The sequence below is a fragment of the Eretmochelys imbricata genome, chromosome 2 (assembly GCF_965152235.1).
Source record: "Eretmochelys imbricata isolate rEreImb1 chromosome 2, rEreImb1.hap1, whole genome shotgun sequence".
NCBI classification, from domain to species: Eukaryota; Metazoa; Chordata; order Testudines; family Cheloniidae; genus Eretmochelys; species Eretmochelys imbricata.
The window spans coordinates 238827910-238849392 of record NC_135573.1 but is presented as its reverse complement, the minus strand read 5'-3'; the positions used below and the strand labels follow the sequence as shown (position 1 = coordinate 238849392).

The following is a 21483-nucleotide window of genomic DNA, read 5'->3' as shown; positions in this document are numbered from 1 at the left end:
GAACTTGCTGTGGGAACGAAACAGATTTCAAACTTGATTCACTGTTTTAAAACTACTGCAACATAGTTGGGGTGGTGGGGGGAGATCACACACTAATCGGAGACGCTAAGTAGATTTACACTTAAAATGGCTATGACGTAGGAATTTTCATTCTAGTAAAATGTTGTGCTTTTGATGCTAGAAAGGTTTTAATTTGTGTTTTTATTTTTCATGGGAAACAACCCTCCATCCCCCTGAAAACTGATGACCTATTATCCAACCTGATAGACTGATACAACAACATACTAAATCCAATCTGTTATCCCTCTAAATAATTTAGATTCCGTATGTCAAAGCACTTCATCTTTTTATCAGGCTGGGAACTATGCAGGCAATCTACTAGTATACAGGGTGTTCTATAAATTGTATGAACAGGCTCCACAGTACACATGAAGAACTAAAAATCCTCACATCAAATTTCAACATAAAATAAACATATACAGAATACACTAGGATAGTTTATTTTAAAAAATGTTTACTTTTCTTCTTGTAAACCTTAACTCTTCCAGAGCTTATCAAGCTCCTCCATTTTATCATTTCCTCTCTATATTATTCTTTCATCTGAGGACATGAAGGCAAGTTCTTCTGGAACTGTGTGGATCTTCAAAGTTTTAAACTACATGTAAATTACCGGAACATTTATAAGAAACTTAATTTCTGGAGTATTGGAAAGATCTCATCTGTAGGCAACTACCTACCTATTGATAATTTAAGCATTTTGATTAAAAATTATTGACTGTACAAAGTTAGTAATTTGTGGAATTTGAATCTTACTACCTGCATGGTTTATTTTTTTAAAAGGCTTTTGACAAACTCGGTAACTTACATGTTTACACACCATGAGACAATAATCAAGTCCTCTAAAGCAAGGTTAGTAAGTTGTGCCACATGCTCTTTAAAACTGCATCCAAGCATGTTAATCAGTAAAATTGGACAAATCAGTAGCATTTGGAAACCATGCCTTATTCTGAATAAGAACAAGTGCCGTGAATGTAACTTACTCCCTTCTGTTGAGACATGATTCTAGTAAGCAAAGACTGTATTCTTTACTAGTTCAAAGCTTAGCAGTCAATACAATTCCCATACTCTTGCAAATCCAGACAGACAGACTGTACACTTTTTAAGGAGAATCCAAGCTATACCCAACACACAGTTGTTTTGTAGAGTGAAGAACTGTTTCGTGGTCTTCCGGAATCGGGACAGTTTTACTGATAACTGGCCTTGCAGCCAAAATGGCAGCTAGTAACAACATTCATAGTAGATTCTAATGGAAGACATTAAGGTTAAAAGTGATTTCAAAACTTTACAGAGTCAGACAGTATTCTAGGGATCTGTAATACCTTTAGAAACACAAACTACTTCTAGTGAAGCTTTATGTTTAAATTGCTTTGTTTACCAGCATCACTGATGTCAGTACTGGGAATCATCAAATGCTGCGGTACAAGGAAGGCTGCCACAAAGTCAGATTTTTGTACTGTGTCTTCATTCAGGTAGGCCCAGGTTTCACCAGCAGCTTGCTGGGAGTGATAAACTTTCAGCATAGCTCCTGCCTATTTTGAGGCTAATACTGTGCAACTCCTGAACACTCAATTTTTGCTGGGGACAAGTTGCTAATATGATCACATTCAGGCCTAAACACACTTCAAAGCACTTCAAACTTATTTTGGCCTGGAGTTGAATTAAGTCAGGAATGATATGCTCATTGATAGCTGCTGGGGAGCCATCTGCAAGAACGTTATTTTTGGATTTACACTAGCTTGGCTACTTTAAGTTCATTGGTGATTCTCTTAGGTTGCTTTCATCTGGAGGATGTTACCAGTGTGACCTTAAAGGTGGTGATTTTGGAGACTGAACTGTTACACTGGGAGATCAAATGAAGTTTGCTTTATCAACCATGCAATGCAATGCAATGCAATGCATATTTTAAAAATAAATAGTCTACAGAGGAAAAATACAGCTACAAATGATTCTTTGATTCTTTTCTTAGTCTTATTGTGCAGGTAACAGATGTTTCAGAGACATTCACTTATGATTCAGGTACTCAGACACAACAAACGTTATTTCAGTAAGGACAGACTGATCACCAACCCTACTCTTATTCATATATTGATAGGAATACGAGATATATTCTACTGTTGGCTGGGTACCTGCACTGACTATTTAATAGAAACAACATTTTTATTATTAACTAATGAGACAAAGATTCTTGTCCCAACTGATAAAGGACATATTATAAGCAAGACACCCACTAACAGCCAGGACTATATAAGGTACTCAAAAAGAGAAGTAATTCATGGGTATTCTAATATTTTCACTTTAACAACTAATCCTTGGTTCCATCAGAAATACTGAAAATGCTTCTCAGTGCATGAAGACAGCAAAAGGCCACCCAAGGATTTAAAAGCTTTTTCATTAGAAAAATCCCTAAACTTAAGATCTTAAAACCATTTTATATTAAATAGCAAGAAATATTCATGTAAGTTAAATAGTTAAGCTGAAATCTGTTCTTGATTTTGTGAACACGTGAAATCCAAATGTTTCAGAAATTATTTAACCTCCCTCAAAATCTTAAAAGCCCATTTACTTCTTGGTAGTCTGCTGATGAAAATACACTCTGCCCAATGTTGAAAATACTGAGGCAGCAGACAGTCAACAAGACAACTTCCCGTTTAAGAGTTCTTGTGACACAGAATTTTTTTTAAATAAACCCTGAAGCAAGTTAAGGATGGCTGTAATCCTACAACCTGTAGTCATTAGCCAATGTTAGGCATGCTTGTCTAGTTTGATGCATCTCCAATGCAGAGGAATACTTTTTCTATCATAGGAAGCTTTACCTTCTTCTTGAACAACTGCTCAGCTTCTTGCAGTTGTGCGCTACGCTCAGTGATTGACACTTTCCCATACTCCTGCTTTTTGTTAAGCCTGCTTTTCCAGCTTTCTTCACCGCTCTTCTTCAACAGTGCCAGCCTAAGAAGGAAAAAAATATGTCAACCATGCATATTTCAACATTACCCAGGAAAGCGGTCTGCATCATTTCAAGAATGTTTTGGTCAGGACGTTTTTAAGTAAGCCTCTGACTAGGCTTCTAAATGTGTTACGATTAGTCTAGCCACGTGAAACTCAAAAAACACATACACAGAGCTTGTCTACATGCTGAGTTGCTGCATGGCAAACCAAGGTGCGAATCTACAGGATACCAACTTGCCATATGAACACTGGTACGGTGCAGTGAAATTCCCACAGTGCAGCTTAGTACAGCAGGGCACTACACTGCACTTCAGGACATTCGCTGTGCTGCAGCAGTGTTTACAAAGAACGTTAATGAGTGGCAAACTGGCGTGCTGTAGATTCACAGGTTGGCTTGCCATGGAAACGAGCCCAAAGCCTGAAGACAAAATATCAAAGATGTTATTTGGACATTTTGTATTTTACACTTGACAATGTATTAAGGAGATTTTTATGTTTTCTGAAATGCAATAAGGAGGCAAGTTTGTCCAGCAGCCACCCAACTCCCTAGTTTTTCAGTCAGTACCTGGCCTCGGATACTGGAAGTTTCAAGGTAAGCACCTAGGAAATAGGGAGTGTTTCATATGTATCTTAGTGCCTATCACAGTCGCATGTAAGCACTAGTAACTAGTCATACTTCAGCGGTTGCACTTAAGTTTCTCCAGCTTTAAAAGATTTAATTGGTTTGAGAGATATTCCTTAGGCCTTGTCTATACTACAGGGAACAGTCGATCTAAGCTGTGCAAATTTGAGTTACATGAATAGTGTAACTCAAGTCAACATAACTTAGATCTATTTACTGCAGGGTCCACAGTACGCGATGTTGACGGTAGACGCTCTCCCATCAACTCTCCTTACTCTTCTCGATCTGGTGGAGTACAGGAGTCAACAGGAGAGCGATCTGTGGTCGATTTAGCGGATCTTCACTAGACGCGCTAAATCAACCGCTGACGCATAGATCACTGTGCCTCGATCCTCTGGAAAGTGTAGACAAGCTCTTACATTTAAAATGGAGAACACCAGCAGAATCAGTTCTCTCTCAAACCAGCAGAAGCTTTCGCAACTACTATATTTACTCATGAGCAACCACCTCTGGCTGAAGTATGAAGAAGTGCTGACTGTCACTGGAGGGCATAGGCTCTATTCTACTGGAAGGGGAACTGCATAGGGGGATCTCTGCAGACACTAGTGGACAGTGATAAGTAAAAAGGAGGGGAAAATATGGGAAAATCCCAGATTTCTACCCTAGCTCACCAAAAGTACATTAACGTGAAGTTTGTAGCTTTCAGAAAGTATGGATTTTATGGGATATTAAAAATATGCCATCAGTTGTTCTTATCCAAGTGCCAGGACTTGGCTTCCCCCTGGCTCCCTTCCCTCAGCATCCACTAAGTAAGTTTGGCTTTACAGATCCTTTACATGAAGGATATGCTGTTACAAATGAAGAAAACAGAGGGCTCCTGATCCCTGATCATGTTACAGCAAGTTCAGCAGTTTAAACTTGTATTGTCTAATTTGAACCATAAAATGTGGCGACTTGCTGGTTTTTAAAATGAGATAATTACAGTTACCCCCCACACCAAACTTGCCTTCCAACTACGCAGGGAAGGAAGGAAAAAGTCTGAGAATAACTGCATTGAGAGATGAATCATTCCCACTGAAGTAAATGAAGTAGAAAACTATGCCATGTATTTAGGTGCCTGAAAATGCATTTAGGAACCAAACTTTAGGTTCCTGTTTTTGAAAACCTTGACTTGGGTGTCCAAACTTGAGGGTCCAAATGAATTCAGCATGGAAACATTTCTGGGAACACAATGTTTTGATAACCTCACTGGCTTTTTTTGTTTCTCAATGTACTGTCACTAGAGATAAATAGAGAATAGAGTCAGGTCTTCCAGCTGTTGTGAACTGGCATACCCTCACTGACCCAATTAAAACGCTATCCATTTATGCCAGTTGAGGACTGAACTCAGTCTCGAACTGTTTATTCTGTTTTAGTTAAATTAACATCTTATTATTATTTTTATGACCATTGCAAATAGTAGTCAAGGACACCATCATGCTAGGTGCTCTACAGATATAGGATAGTCCTTATATTTTATTTCAACATGTCATTGGGTTTTGAAAACGAGCTTGTAAACACTCCTATTTCCACACAGATGCTTAAATGTTATCCCATACAGCAGTTTCCTAAATTAAAATGAACTGAAGCCATGTACACATTTCTAAAGCAAAGACCAACACTTTATACACAGATTCTACTGCTAAATTATCAATAGCCTGCTTATTAAAACAGATTGCTCCGATCAAAAAGCACATGATTACTGTACAGTACAAAATAGTCATAATTTTCTACTGTACTTGTGTTGCAAGTAAAAGGAAAACCTGAGAACATTTATTAAATACACTAGCACAAAAGGTACCTAAAATATCCATTTAGAGTTACTTGCTTCCTTAATTACTTTTTTTTACAAGTCTAGTGTCAGACAGATGAGCTACATGTTTTCACTTTTAGTTGTTTGACAAGTAAAGAATCTGATCATTAGCACACATGTAGCTTTTTAAAAACAATCCCAAACAAATGATCCTGTGTACACCATGATCTTATAAAGGAGAATATACAGAGATCAAAATTACCTTTCTTTAATGGACAGTGTTTTGCTGGATGTGTCCAGGGTGTCCTCAGTTGTTTCTGTTTTGTTGTCTCCAGCAGCAAACAACTCACAGGGATTCGTATAGAATTTTCCCTCTAGTTGTTCAAAAGCCTCCTGCTGTCCATAGGATACCACCGTTACTCTCTGTGTTGCCGTCGCGCCAAGTTCAGAAGTAGGCTCAACATGGTCTGTGTATTGAGAAGTGCAGAATTAGCACTTACTGCTGTAACCAAACATTTCTTATATTATTAACCAGGAACCAGCCGATTTTCTATTTAACATTCAGATCATACACTACCTTAACTGACAAGAACGTACTAGCTAAATTATTTGACTAGAATTAAGAATTCAAAAATAACTATTACCCCAGGGGTAGTATGCTCACTATAAAATCTCAACCTTGCACTGATTAAAAAGGGTCGTAAGGTCCCCTTCATTTGAAGAAGGCAGAACTCACGCTCCAGCTCCCATCTCAAGAGAAACAACGGGAGGAGAGAGAAGGGACCAAAGATGGGAAAGGAAGAGAGAAAATCAAGGAAGTGGAGGGAGAAGTGTAACTGGAAGAGGCAATGGTAGAGAGGCAGGGGGAGAGGAAAGGAGAGAGAAAATGAATTGCAGGTAAGTGGATATGGAGTGAAAGTGCATATCAGGACATCTGTAAGAAAAAGAGGGGTTTTACAAAAGAATGTATCAACAAAACAGCTTAGAAAAAAAATCTCTTTATAAACATGTACAATGGGAAAACCCAATACTGAAGAATGGATGATATGGATTACCTTCCTTTTCTTTTTGAAAACTTGACAGGCACGCTACAGCTCTGAGGTACAATGGAATAGGGACAATTGCTGCTACTCTAGTGCTCTCTCTTCCCAATACTGTCTGGGAAATTAACTGTGCTGAATGTGTGCTGGGTGGGAATAGTAAAGAGGCCCTTCTGGCATTTTTGTCTTCTGAGATGAGTTTCATTTATTCTGAAGTTAAAGAACAACTTCAGAGTGAAGACAACACATTAACAATGCAGGGGCCAAATTTTCCCCATTAATAAAACAGAAGCAAACCAATTTAATCTAAGAATCAATAATATAGGCAGAGTTTGTGTAATTACTAGAGTGTCCTGGATTGCACTGATCATGTGCCAAGAAGCCATTTAAGTACGGACAGGCAAACTTATTTTATCTAATACTGAATCCACACAAACATCATTGGATTAAAAGTTCTACTACTTCAAATACGACTGGTTTTACGTATCACCTTGAAGAGACAAGAGGAGAGGGACAAGTGAAAATGTAAGGAAAATAAGTTATATTTCCATATTGTACATTGTATACAAAAAGGGAAAGTTTAAAAAAAAGTTTGGACAAGGTAAGGAAACTGTTTCTGTGCTTGTTTCATTTAAATTAAGACAGTTAAAAGCAACATTTTCCTTCACCTTTGAAGACCAATGAGTTTTAAAAGTTTTTTTAAAAAGAAAAAGGGCGGGGGGGGACTGCAAACTAAGTCTGGGAAACTAAAGAAACTCAGATGGTTGCAAAAACCTCAAACTCTACAAGATTTGTTCATCACTTTTTAAAAAAGGCTTAAAGATAAACAACTAATTTTCTATTTTGGTAAACAATCACACTACGAGGCTAGAAAAAGCTCCAGGTTATGTCAGACATCCACAATGAAAGCAACTATTTACTGTACCTCTCAGCAAGGTCTTGCTTTTCAAGATACTCTCCAACTCCATCTTTTTCTCCAAGAACTGTCCTTCTTTGACTTCCTGTTTACCCTGCAGGATAGTATCAGAAACAAATTCCTTCTGTTCCACAGGCTGTAAAAGTGCTTGTTGGGTAAACAATTCCATACTGCTCTTTCTTGGGAAAGTGTATTTTGTCTCTTTGTGGTAGTCCTCTGTTTTACTAAGAACAGGATGTGTGGTTACTTCTTCAGAAGAGCTGTACTTTTTGAGGTCATTATCTTCATATGCTAAGAATCTGTTTGTCTCTCCCTCTTCATGCTCCCTCAATGCTTGTTTGCTTTCCATTGCTTCCACTGAAGGCTGCCAATGTTCTGATTTCAGTATGCCTTTTACTGGAGTATCGGCATTCTCTACTGAAGAATGGAATCTCAAATCTGGTTTACTGGTAGCACTTACACTTTCATCAAAAGTTGACTTCGCATGCAGATCCCCAGCATACATTGGAGAAATCACAGACACCATAGTTGACACTGATGTTACAACAGTAGGTGACAAAGGAGTAATTTTTCCACTTTCATTTTGTACCTATACATAATAAAACCATTACTGAAAAAAGTGTGACCTTCAACAGAGCTCTAATAGTAATTCACAAGTACAAGGTTATAAGCATCTTATAAGCTCTTCAATGCAAGGAACGACTGCCTGTGCAAGTGTATGGTGCTATCTAAATATATAGGGGGAACAGATAATGAAGGCATGAATCATGTCCTTACAATTTGGCTTGGGGACATAATACAGAATAGCACGTAAATAAGAAACAACTCCATAGATGATCAAAATGCTAGCATCTTCAGTAGCAAGCTGTTTGTCTTCCCCTCAACTGAGGAAAAAGCACACGTCTTTCTCCATGCAAGCAACCACAAGACACTGACATGAGACCATTATTGGAAAATGTTTGGAACATCAAAGTTTGTCTTTTGCTAGTCCCCTGTGCTACAAATCTGCGTGTTTGCATCTTCGGTGATATAAAGGTTGAATCCCCACCCCCCTCGCAAATACTTAATTTGTTCTGAAAACTGTTACATGACTTGGCCTTTATAACACGGCATGTTCTTGATCTTTTCTATCTAGTTTGTTATACTATTGTTTAAGAGACTAAACAGTCCATGTGAAACTGAAATAAAAGGGTTTAATTTTGTCTGCCCAGAAGAGAATAAAGCTGCACAGGAATTGATACAGGTCACTTCTATACAAATTGAGGGACACTAGTCATTTCAGGTATGGCACTAGACCTAATAAGTATGCATAGGGAGTTCCTGGCTCCACATAGAAGGAAGAAACTGCCTTTAAAAATGTAAAATGTTTATGCAAATTCTATAACGCCACAGAAGAAGTGGAACCCTGAGTGAAGTGATGTTAGATTAAACCAAAATGGAAAGCAAGGCTGATGTCACTGAACTTGCTCAGAGACTCCCAGAGAAAGGAAGAGGTCCACAGGTTCTCAAAAGCCAGATTATGCAGTGAGTCACCAGATACAGAGGTTGAGGAGAACAACAACAAGAAGAGGATTTAAGCTTTAATGAGTAGATCTTTACTACTTTGTAATTACGTTCTCTTATGCAGCAGATTTTATTTTAGCTCTTTTGTTAGTAATGCACATGCAGTGCTTATTTGTACAATCTTCTCTGTTATGTGTTTTGCCCCAGTACAACTAAATCCTAGTCCCCCCATCTATGCAGTTCACTACTGGCTCATCTGTTCAAAAGATATTTGCACTATAGTGTGTTCATTACAGGTAAATGTGTTCGTCCTCCTTAGCTGGGATAAAGACGAGGCCAAAGATCACAGCTCCAGTGCCTAAAGCGTTTCCATGTTTTAAGATCAAGTTCAGCAAGCACAAAGTTTTGCAGATTATAATACATGGCCATCACAGACTTCCCTCCCACATGCTCCAGTTCCATTTCCATTCCTCAGGGCTGGTCTACATTACCCGCTGGATCAACGGGCAGCGATCGATCCAGCGGGGGTCAATTTATCGCCTCTAGTCTAGATGCAATAAATAGATCACCGAGTGCTCTCCTGTCGACTCCAGGACTCCACCAGAGCGAGAGGCGCAGGTGGTATCAATGGGGGAGAATCAGCTGACCACAGTGAAGACACCACGGTAAGTAGATCTAAGTACATTGACTTCAGCTACGTTATTCATGTAGCTGAAGTTGTGTAACTTAGATTGATCCTCCCCAGTGTAGACCAGGCCTCAGATTCCCACACCATCTCTGTCAGTGAAGGTGTTGGGCTCTGTGTCCACATGGTTGGGTATAGAGCGTGAATGGAAGTGGAATTGAAGCATGCAGCAGGGAAGTCTGACATCCTGTTTTAAAATCGCTCAAGTTTTTGCTGTTAGGGAAAGTGTGGATAAATTAGTGAACATGGCCATTTGTGAAGTGAGAAAATGGGGCATGATCTTTGAGGAAAGGGTGTAGACTTCTTAACACTCACCATGCTGTCCAAGAATCAAGAACAAGCAGCTTCTTTAAACTCAAATTGATGTACAATACGTAGAAATGTCCCTTGCACCCATAAGGTCTGAGCTACTCAAGTGATTTCATTCGCAATGTGGTAATACTAAGCAGGTGACATTTCTGCTGCCTTTCATGCTAGCCAGGACTGCAGTGTGGCCATTCTGTACTCAAACCTCTGCAGCAAAACCTCTGCAATTCAGTGGCTAGGATAAGGTCCAAAGCAGAAAATGTCCATTGCACAGCAGACAAACTCCACTGCACAAATCACCCCAGTACACAGTTTAATTTGCCGTTGGAGGGGTGATCAGAGTTGATGAAAACTCTGCCTTCGAAGATCTTACCAACATCTCCAAATAGAGAAAAAATGCAGAAACAACCAAGAATAGCATCCTGACAAGTAAGAGGAACACACACTGGCTGCAAAGGAGCGTAGAAAACATTAATAAAGAAATGTGCATAAACAAGGGCTCCAAATAGCTCTCAAAATATTTTAGGCACATTGTGCTTCAGCATTTGCTTCACTTCAGCCTGGAAAATTGTTCTGACACGATGGGCTTAGTCTAACAGAACATCTTTTCTTGTACGCACTATGAAAGGTACAACAATGTATGAATTTTCAGACCAGAAAGAGCTGCTGTTCTTAAATTACTAGTTAAAAAAATACAACTAGATTAAGAGTTTACAGGATGATGTTCCCTTGTGCCAGGAGCCTGCTTCCTGACAAGCTTTTTCCTGTAAGCAGAAGTACATGCCATAACCTCTGTTGTCAGTACACAGCTGACCTCCGTGCACAACTATTAAGGGAGCTCACATTGAAATTGAATTTAGCCTGTTTTATGGCGAAAAGTTAAAGTTGGAAGTACCTGCTCAACTTCTCCAAGCGTGACAGGCTGTGTTTGGTAACGAGCATTCATTCTCCTGTGTCTAATGTCCCCTCTGCTCCGTGTAGAGATGGTCTTCGATACTGGTTGAGCCAATTTGTTAAATAAGGCCATCTTTTCTGCTAAGCTTAGGGTGGAGGAGTCTGGCTCTCCAGACTGATCTTGCTCGACTGCTTCTCTTATTTCTTCTTTATCTAAAGTCTTTTGGTGTGCTGATGCCTGTAAACTGAAACAGTGGAACGAAAAATTAATTAAAAAAACCTCTTTGTAGGAGTTTATGGTTTAATATTTTAACTTGATATGAAGCCAAGAGAACTGCATACAAAGTATAACAGCCAATATAAAACAGCAGCTTAAGTGGTTACACAGTGTGTAAAACATTGGCATCACGCATTTTGATTCAACAGCTGCAGACTTAAAAAATTACGAGTTAATTTCTTTCTAGATTTATTTGGCTGGGGTAAAACATCTTGTTTAAAGGCAACAGAAGAACTGCAGTTTTCACTTCAAGAAGTATACTTATTTAACTGAAGATTATAGGTTACCTTGATAGAACTAGAAAATACTTCAATTTCTGCACACTCAGAATTTGAGCTAGTATATGTCTCTAGAATTCTGCTTTGGTAATTTTGAGTGGAATTATGTATAGTAATTTTGAAGTCCATTGCAGTACTTTAATGGCAATTTGATCAAAATTGACAGCATATAGGTTTATGTTTGTTCATATAGGCATAATTGTTCTCATCTCTGTATACCTCATTTCACTTAAACTTAGTTACAGATCCAAGTTCTAAAGTGCTTTGATATTTGATTATTTTTCTATAATGTATTCTGTAAATACAGTTTGCTGTATTTATCTGTAACAACAAAAACTCAAAAAGAAAAGGAGTACTTGTGGCACCTTAGAGACTAACCAATTTATTTGAGCATGAGCTTTCGTGAGCTACAGCTCACTTCAGTAGCTCACGAAAGCTCATGCTCAAATAAATTGGTTAGTCTCTAAGGTGCCACAAGTACTCCTTTTCTTTTTGCGAATACAGACTAACACGGCTGTTACTCTGAAACAAAAACTCATTCTGTGAACTAAATGCAGTTATAACAAACTGGAATTTATGCTTACACCTATAGGTGGTGCAATTTCTTATCCTTCCATTAATTCTGCAAGCTAAAAATATATATTGAGAAAGACAAATAGGGATGTACTACTTGTGAAATCAACCACCACTAGCTTTGGTATTTTCATTTTAGAGACACAATGCACTTTTAAAAAAAACTAAAAAGCAAGGAGGGGTTTTGCTAGGGTTTCAGCATGCAAGTTCATGTCTTCCATATAGGAAACATGTATGCTCTAGAACATATAGTTAACTATAGTGGTTAGAAAGGTCCTAAGTCAAATGCTTAACAAGCAAAAAGATTTAACATTTTACCATGCAGAAAACTAAATGAAGTTACATGTATCTTTAAAACATTCTTAAAATAAATATCATTGACTTGTTTGACACATTGATAAGGCATTCAAGGATTGTAAGATGCATCTGCTATCCAGGACCCTTGTGCTCCATGTAACATGCAGGTTCCCCCTTCCCCACCCCAGTACCTGGTAGGTTGTACAGTGCTCTTAACTACAGTGGGGCTAGGTATTCTTGTCACTACAGTGTGGGTATTCACAGTACGTGAAGCAGGGGTAGGTTCACTTTAAAAAGAATTGCCAAGGGAAGGAAAATTCACAAGGAGAGAGAAGAAAAAAGCATTAAGAAAAGCATTGTACGAAGTGTTAACAGAAAAGACAAAATCAAACAGCAATGTTTAACAACTACAAGTTATCTAATGTGAACTTTTGCAAAATAATGCCAGGAACTAAAACCTTAAGACAAATAGTTTCTCTGTCTAGAGTTTGCTGGTTTCTCACAAGATAAACCAGTTTTCAAATTCTAGTAATTAGCTATGTGCATGTATTCTCTTCTGACAACTGGCTTGCTCTTGTATTTTTCAGAGGGGTTACAGGATGCGTGAACAGAGAGGGTAAGAAATTTGTTTTCAAAACATACATGTGAGATTTATTGAGTTTGCCGATTTTCTCCAATATAAATATGTTCCATAACATATTGTGCAGACCGCCTCAAGGCAGAAATCTGTTTCACTTGGCTTACAAACCAATGCTGTAATTAATTTCTCTCCTCAAATATATTACTTCTCAGCCTTTTGCCGGATTATAGTTCATGCGTTTTACGCTGCTCTGTGCCCCCTGCCCCCCAAAACAATCTTTACGTAGCCTCTCCCCATACGTTTCTGAAGGAAGTTGGTTCCAAACAACCTTTTTCCTGACTACCAAGCTGTAAACACCACAGGTATGAAATTTAATCTCTGAATGAATGCCAAGGCTAATGCATTTGTGGAACTTACGTAGCTGCAATGACCACCTCTTCTGTAGTAACTGGTTGGGTGCGTGACCTGTCCTGCATACGCCGCAATCTTCTCTCTATTGCTGAATTTCTTGACCGTGGTTTAGGAATATTTTTTTCTTCAAATGATTTTTCCATTTCCTAGGATCAGATACAGGTCAGTATCAATAACCCAGAGGAAGATAAATTAGTGTAGCAAATGTTTGTTTGGCTTTCCTTGATGCCAGGTGTCAAATTTTTTGGATGGACTTCTCTGAATTGGCAGTAAGATGTACTATGACAACCAGTACCAAGAGATAAAAATACAGCTCTCTCTATATACATATATGTCTACCTATCTCCAGATGACATATAGTGTCCTGAAAACTATGTAAACAATATGTCTAGCATGCATATAGGGGAGAACAGGGCAAATTTATGTGACCTGTATTGGGATATGGATGCTAATGCAACTACAGATTAAACATGGTAAGGTAGCATTACGGTTTTTGATGTTACCCTTGTGCAAAAATATTTCTGTTGAGTAAACATGACATTTACCCTGAAAAGCAGCCTCTTTGCAGCAACACTCAGCTTGGCTCGTTCATCCAGTTTTTCTTCATCTACAGAAATCAAACAACACGATATAGCAGGAATTTGAAATGTTACACTCTAAATGTAAGTAAGTGTTTCAGAGACCAAGTCCAGAAATCCTTTTAACTTCAAGAACAAGCATATTTAATAGCATCAGAATCACCAAGAGAATGACCAACAGTAAAATGTCAGGGCAAGTTAGGGTCTGTTTAGCTCAACAAAAGTAATGTGATCATGCATATGCATGAAGTAGTGTAAAATTGACTTTTAAAAATCAGAATCATTCCTAGGTGCAGCATATTATAACATGATTTAAGAACGGAAAATGATTTTTCTTCTGGACGGTTACTTTACATACTAGCATTAATTAGATATGTCATTCTAATAAGCATATAAAATAAAATCAAAATTATACTGGCCCATGTTTAGATTTTGTATTAAGCCCTAGTCATGTACCAGGAGAACACTGCTAGTCAGAAGGACCAGTAACCATTTTAAGGTTCAATATCTCACCTCACTGTGGCCTAGAAACAAATGCTTTATACTAGGGCAGTCGATTAATCACATTACAGTTAACTCATGTGATTAACTCAAAAAAATTAATCATGATTAATCACACTGTTAAACAATAGAATACCAATTGAAATTTATTAAATATTTTTGAATGTTTTTCTACTTTTCAAATATATTGATTTCTATTACAACATGGAATACAAAATGTACAGTGCTCACTTTATATTCTTTTTGATTACAAATATGTGCATTGTAAAAACGATAAAAGAAATATTTTTCAATGCACCTCATACAAGTATTGTAGCGCAGTCTCTTTATCATGAAAGCATAACTTACAAATATAGACTTTTTTGTTACATAACTGCACTCAAAAACAAAAAACAATGTGAAACTTTAGAGCCTACAAGTCCATTCAGTCCTACCTCTCGTTCAGCCAATCGCTAAGACAAACAAGTTTGTTTGCATTTATGGGAGATATTGCTGCCTGCTTCTTATTTACAATGTCACCTGAAAGTGAGAATAGGCATTCGCATGGCACTTTTGTAGGCGGCATTGCAAGGTATTTATGTGCCAGATATGCTAAACATTCATATGCCTCTTCATGCTTCCGCCACCATTCCAGAGGACATGCTTCCATCTGATGATGCTCATTAAAAAAATAATGGGTTAATTAAATTTGTGACTGAACTAGTTGGGGGAGAATTGTAAGTCTCCTGTTCTGTTTTACTCATATTCTGCCGTATATTTCATGTTATAGCAGTCTCGGATAATGACCCAGCACATGTTGTTCGTTTTAAGAACACTTTCACTGCAGATTTGACAAAAGGCAAAGAAGGTAAACAATGTGAGATTTCTAAAAATAGCTACAGCACTCGACCCAAGGTTTAAGAATCTGAAGTGCCTTTCAAAATCCGAGAGGGATGAGGTGTAGAGCTTTCAGAAATCTTAAAAGAGCAACACTCCACTGTGGAAACTACAGAACCCGAACCACCAAAAATGAAAATCAACCTTCTGCTGGTGGCATCCGACACAGATGATGAAAGTGAACATGCGCTGGTGCGCACTGCTTCATTATCAAGCAGAACCCACCATCAGCATTTACACATCCTCTGGAATAGTGGTTGAAGCATGAAGGGACGTATGAATCTTTAGCGCATCTGGCACGTAAATATCTTGTGACACCGGCTACAACAGTGCAATGGGAACACCTGTTCTCACTTTCAGGTGACATTGTAAACAAGAAGCAGGCAGCAGCATCTCCTGCAAATTGTAAACAGACTTATTTATCTGAGCGATTGGCTGATGTAGGACTGAGTGGATGTGTATGCTCTAAAGTTTTACATTTTATTTTTGAATGCAGGGGTTTTTTTGTACATAATTCTACATTTGTAAATTGAACATTCAAGAGATTGCACTACAGTACTTGTATTAGGGGACTAGAAAAATAAAAATGTTTTGTTTTTTTACAGGGCAAATATTTGTAATAAAATATATAAAGTGAGCACTATATACTTTATATTCTGTGTTGTAATTGAAAGCAATATATTTGAAAATGTAGAAAACATCAAAAAATATTTAAATAAATGGTATTCCATTAATCTTTTTAATCGAGCACGTAATCGCGATTAATTTTTTTAATTGCTTGACAGCCCTACTTTATACCAATACTACTGTATAACCTGTTCCAAATCAGACAAAGACATTCTGATTACTATCTTGCTTCAAAAAGTTTCAGCTGGTATGCTTAGCAGATACCATTGTCCACCTCCAGCTCTGAAAACCAGTGCTATACACATCTTGAAAACTACAGGGAATATCAGCTTTCAAATAGAATAAGACATCCGTCATGGATCCACAGGATTGGTGCTATGGCCCCAGCTTTGGAACAGTCTCTAGGAGGAACCCCTTTGGTGTGCCAGACACCCTAGGGATCTCACTTTTTCTCCAGGGTAAGCCACATGGCTTCATCATCTCCTTAGACTGGACCTCTGTGCCTTCAGCACTCTTGCTTCACCCCATGAGCTCCGTTCAGTGAGTCCAACTGAGACAGACCCCTGATGGAGACCTGTAATCTCCATGGATTAATGGATTAATCTTCATGGGTTAATGCACCTTGCCAAGCATTTGCAGTGACACCTGCACTGTGTGGTCAAAACAGTAGGATTTATTTGTTAACTGGAACACAGCATAGGAAGCCCTTGAGGTAGCAGAGAGAAGTTAAGGCTAAAGCATAGTCCATTCTGGTTAGGCCAGAGCACAGCCAAGCTGTAGTGAACCACTTGGTTCAAGCTCCGTCTGTCTCCCTCCATCTGATCACGTTCCCCAACTCCTTCCAGCAGTCAAATCTTATCCCCCACCTGAAACCTCTCTATTCTTTTGTTCTCAAGCTGGGGAAATGCTGTTCAGCCTCCTTAAGGAGAGGTGGAAAGTCCATATCCCTCTGGGTTGTTGGTTGCTAAGTGTCAATGTCTGGGCAATTGGATTTCCCATTATCTGCTCCACTGATATGGGGCCTAGGGCCCAGACAGTTAGATGCTATTAACCTGTGTCTTAGCCTCCCCCCAAGAGCAAACAGATATGTTCTACCCACACAGGTGCCGACTTTCCAAAGTGCCAAAGGGTACTCGACCCCTGGCTCTGCCCCAAGACCCGCCCCTCATTCAAACCCTTCCCCAGAGACCCCACCTCTTCCCAACCCCTCCCTCGAGCACACCATGTCCTCGCTTCTCCCCCCCCCGCAACCTCCTGTACACTGAGAAACAGCTGTTTGCGGCGGACAGGAGGCATGGGGAGGGAGGAGGTGGCACCGATCCGTGGGGCCCACTGGCAGGCAGTAGGCACTTGTGGGGGGGGGGGTTAGGAGGAGCTGATGGGGGGCTGCCAGTGGGTGCTCAGCACCCACCATTTTTTTCCCCGTGGGTGCTCCAGCCCCGGAGCACCCACGCAGTCGGCGCCTATGAACAGGACAGCATATAGGGGAAACTAAGGCACAAACAGGACTCAAAGTGGGAATATTTTATAATATTTTTATCACAACACCAAACTCTTACATTTAGCTATCCATGAGATTAGCCATGAAACTAGCTTCTTAATTTGTGTCAGTCAGAATTGAAGTATGTGTATGGGGCAAAGAGATTAGCAAAATGGTATTCAAAATTATGCAGCTTTAAGATCCAATATCTTGCAATTTGCTGGGCTAGAACATTTTGTTAGACCGGTACAAGTGTTTCCATGAGCAGTACAGCTTTTCTAAGCACTGGTCCCAGACCACTGGTTCGAAGTAATAGATTTTTATTCCTGGTATAAACTCATCTGTACTTTTGGTCAGATACAACTGATTACATACAGAAAAAAGCAGTTTGGCTTAATTCCTTTTTTGTAATATAATTTTCATTAGGAAGTTGCAGAAGCAATTTTTGGGCCTAACACTGAATGGCAAATCAACCCTTCTAGATACAGCTCAAGGAACAGTAGCATATTTCAGTGATTCATATTTATATTGATATAACTCCTTTTTCAAGAAAAAAAAGTCCACAATTACCCAAGCGGAAATGGGGATGAAGAGACAGACTTACCCTCAGCAGCTGGCATTTCTGGACTCAGAGTGGACCTGGTAAAAATCAGCAAATAAAAAAAAAAAAAAAAAAGTCAGTTGGATAGAAAATCTAGAAACACAAATCTTCCACTCAAATTGTCAGATGGGGTACCGGATGTCTTACGAATGAGGAAAATCATGGATGCTTTCAAAGTTTCAATAATTTTCATTTAGGACAACCTCTAACGAAGCAGAAAAGTGAGCAATTCCAGCCAAACTTAAATCTAGTAAAGAAAATTTTTTCAAGTACAACTCATAGAAGATCGTAGTTTAAGATTTTCTGCCAGTTCCTCTAACACAATGTTGAGTTTTGGTTTATTTTTTTTTTTAAAGACCTAACTTTGCATACACACACACACAAATCTATTATTACTGAGAACCAATCACATAGCTGCATTTCAGTGTTTTACAACAATTCATTACTTATTCCTATAACTAGATACCTAAAGCAAATCCTATTTTTTAAAGAAATGAAACTGTCAGGTGTCAGAAAAACTACATTTCTTATCTTAAAATGAAGACTGTGACTATTTTTATTTTTATGGTGAAACAAAACCCTTTGTACAATGGTTTTGCTAACATTACTGTGAGAAAATTCTCTTCTTAAACTCATTCGTATTTACGTGGACCAGAACACTACATACAGTCTCGCACATGCCTACCTATCTGTTTCCTTTCGTTCTGCTGAAGTGATTGGTTGAGTTCTAAATCTCTCAGAAGTTTTCCTACTTTCACCAGGAGAAAAATAGCGCCTTGGCCTTCGTGACACTCTTTCGGGTTCAGTATTGGCAGACAAATCAGTACCTGATGTTGACATCTCAAATCGAGATTCACTTTTAATCATATGATAGAAAGTGCAAAGAAAAGAGAATAGAAGAGAAAAGTAAAGCACAGATATAGGCATCCCACCAAAACAATCCACTAAAGATCACTCTGCATGCTCCTACAGTAACATGCACAGAAGTATAGCAAACATTCCAGCTACCCAACATCATAACTTGCAGTAGCAAGCAGAAGCATAAGAGCAGATTCAGGCTGATTCAGCCTCCAATACACACTGGTGAGAGCTAAGCTGTGTGGTTTAATGCAGAACACTACTGATGTTGAGTTTGTCATTTTGCCAAGGGCGTGCAAGTGTCACACGAAAATATTTCTGAAATGGTCACCTACAGTTCAGTTTTCTTGTGGGCATTGATAGTTTCCAGAAAGGCATTACGGAGTTGAGCAACAGAGACTTTTGTGTCAACCATGCCAATCTCACCATTGGACACATTTGCTTCAGCACTCTGGAACACCATCTCCTTTCTCGTAACAGTTTCCTTACTGTTTAAAGCCTCTGGCTTAGGAGAACCAGTATAATCAGACATTGAGCGAGTCAGGAGTTTATGCTTCATTGTAGACACTTCCTGAGCTTGACCTTTCGCCTTAGCAGAATATGATATGGATCCACTTTGTATGTGCATAACGGTCTCACTCCTTTCAGTGTTCTCATGAGTCTTAAAATGGGGTTCAGACACCTGGTGCTTAGTACACTCTTGCTCTTTCTGAAGCTCTGATGAGTTAGCCTTTAGCTTGCTTATAAGAGATGAGGGAACAGTAGCCTTGTCAAATTCACTTGCTCTAAAATGGTCTTCATTGCTCTTCCCTTGCCTGAGAACCTCAGATGGCAAAATTGGTTTTCTGTTTTCCAAAAGCTGTTCTGTCCCCAAAGGACATTCGTCAGGCTTTGAGCCATAATTCTGAAGTATGTTACTTTTTTCCTTTTCCAATGCAGTGGCTGGTGGGGATTTTGTCATGATGCTGGCATTGTCTGGTAATAAGAGGCTACTAATTGAGATATTTTCTGGATCTTCTGTTGCCATCAGTTTGGCAGTTTGAGCAACACCAGCAGGCTGAATATATCCATGTATCGGTTGGCGGACTGAACTGAGTGTCTGGGTGGCAACCCTATGAAAGGAAGAAGTTTCTGACTGAAGAGGCATGTAATCAACTGGCACTGGATGAGATTTTTTCTGAGATACAGGGTCTGTGACAAGTTCGGGGCTTCCATGAGCACTTTCCTCTTTCACCAGTTTCTCTCTAACTTTTACTCTTTAAGAAAGAAAAAGGATTAAAGCTGTGACCAGCAATAACTAGTTTTGGGGAAAACATATATCAATTGTGGGAACAGAGAGCAACATCATATAGTAAACAAAATAAAAAGATAAGCATCTAAGTATTTTAAGGATATACTTTGAAACAACCTCCCCATGTTAAAATCTTGGCATTAACACCAGACTTAAGGACATTTTAAATTATTTTACAGGCACCTAGTACATGTGTGACCTTTCAGAAAGATAACTGAGCAAGGAATCAAATTTAGAGCAGGTTCCTATTAATCACAATTCCACTCCTTTGTTGAATGTAATACATTTTCATATTGTTCAAAATAGAGAATTAAGAGTTGCTTTCTAAAAAATATAGTTTTTGGAAGGGTGTCGTTAGTGTGAAATTCTGACCTCTTTTTGCTATATGTACTGTTAAGCTGCCAACATACTGATCCTTGCTCACTTTGAAACAAATTAGTCAAACATCTTGGTATCTCCCCATATCCCTTCAAAAAAAAAAAAAGTTACAGAATATGTTACATAGACAAGTCAAAATCTCCATGTGAACCTCAGAAATGGGAGCATTTCAAATGTGGCACACAACTTTATCTATCTTGATAAATGAAACCAAATAATGTTAAGGAGCCTCTCTAAAAATGAAAAACATGTCAGTAGAAAATGGAAGCCCAGTATGGTTGTCACTCTTTGTGGGTTTGTACAAGAACTTACATTGTATGAACATTTAAGAAAAGTTTCACCACATCCCAATATGCTAAATTTCTGAAAATGTACTGAAACTTATCCCACTTTGGTTTATTTTCTAGCAATTCTGTTCAACCTTTACGATGTACATGCACAAATACAAGCCATATTCTGCCTCTGGATGCTCGCTCCCACTGACATCAACAGGAGCTAAGCATAATAAGCACCTGAGGGCAGCATTTGTCCTACACGTAACCACATAATTGTAACACATCTCTAGCATAATTTTTAGAACCACAAAAAGTGCAAGTCAGTGAGACAGCTGAATAACATTTTAAAATGTCATATAAAAAATTAAAATCGAAAGCTATTTCCCCACACCTACCATGCAACTAGTAATCAGTAAGGTGTTTTTTTGCCCTAAGGTTGGGAAAAGCTCATGTACAGTCCAAGCTAACTATTTAGTGGCAATTAACAGATATTCCAACCCTCAAGTAAGTGCAATTCAAGGCTTGCTACCAACAGATTTTTCCTACTTGCAGAATTTATTTTACATAAAAACAAGATTAAAAAAAAATAAACTAATGCTTTTGAGCGCTAGTATAATCCATTACATCTCCAACTACTTGAAACATCACCCTTTCCATCTGCTTAATATTTTCTCTCTCTTATGAGGACTGGTCCATTTTAAAACAAAGCACCTCACAGTGACTTACTTCAAAACACGAATAAGAGCGCTCATTCTCAAAGCTTAAAAAAAATGCTTTTTTAGGGTATTATGCACCCACCAATTACTCAGAACAGTCACTGGTGAGGTTTTCAGAGTCA

General features: G+C 38.6%; 1 protein-coding gene across 1 annotated transcript in view; it reads right to left on the bottom strand.

Moving 5' to 3' along the window:
• SVIL (supervillin) overlaps positions 1–21483 on the bottom strand; it is a 106466-nt gene that overhangs the window by 48122 nt on the left and 36861 nt on the right. The window contains exons 8-16 of the mRNA XM_077808759.1: positions 19037–19957; positions 18529–18699; positions 17847–17881; positions 13726–13787; positions 13187–13326; positions 10766–11009; positions 7386–7965; positions 5683–5887; positions 2874–3006 (exon numbers count right to left, since the gene is read on the bottom strand). Coding sequence (XP_077664885.1) covers positions 2874–3006; positions 5683–5887; positions 7386–7965; positions 10766–11009; positions 13187–13326; positions 13726–13787; positions 17847–17881; positions 18529–18699; positions 19037–19957 — 2491 coding nt within the window. The remainder of the gene's footprint in view (positions 1–2873; positions 3007–5682; positions 5888–7385; positions 7966–10765; positions 11010–13186; positions 13327–13725; positions 13788–17846; positions 17882–18528; positions 18700–19036; positions 19958–21483) is intronic.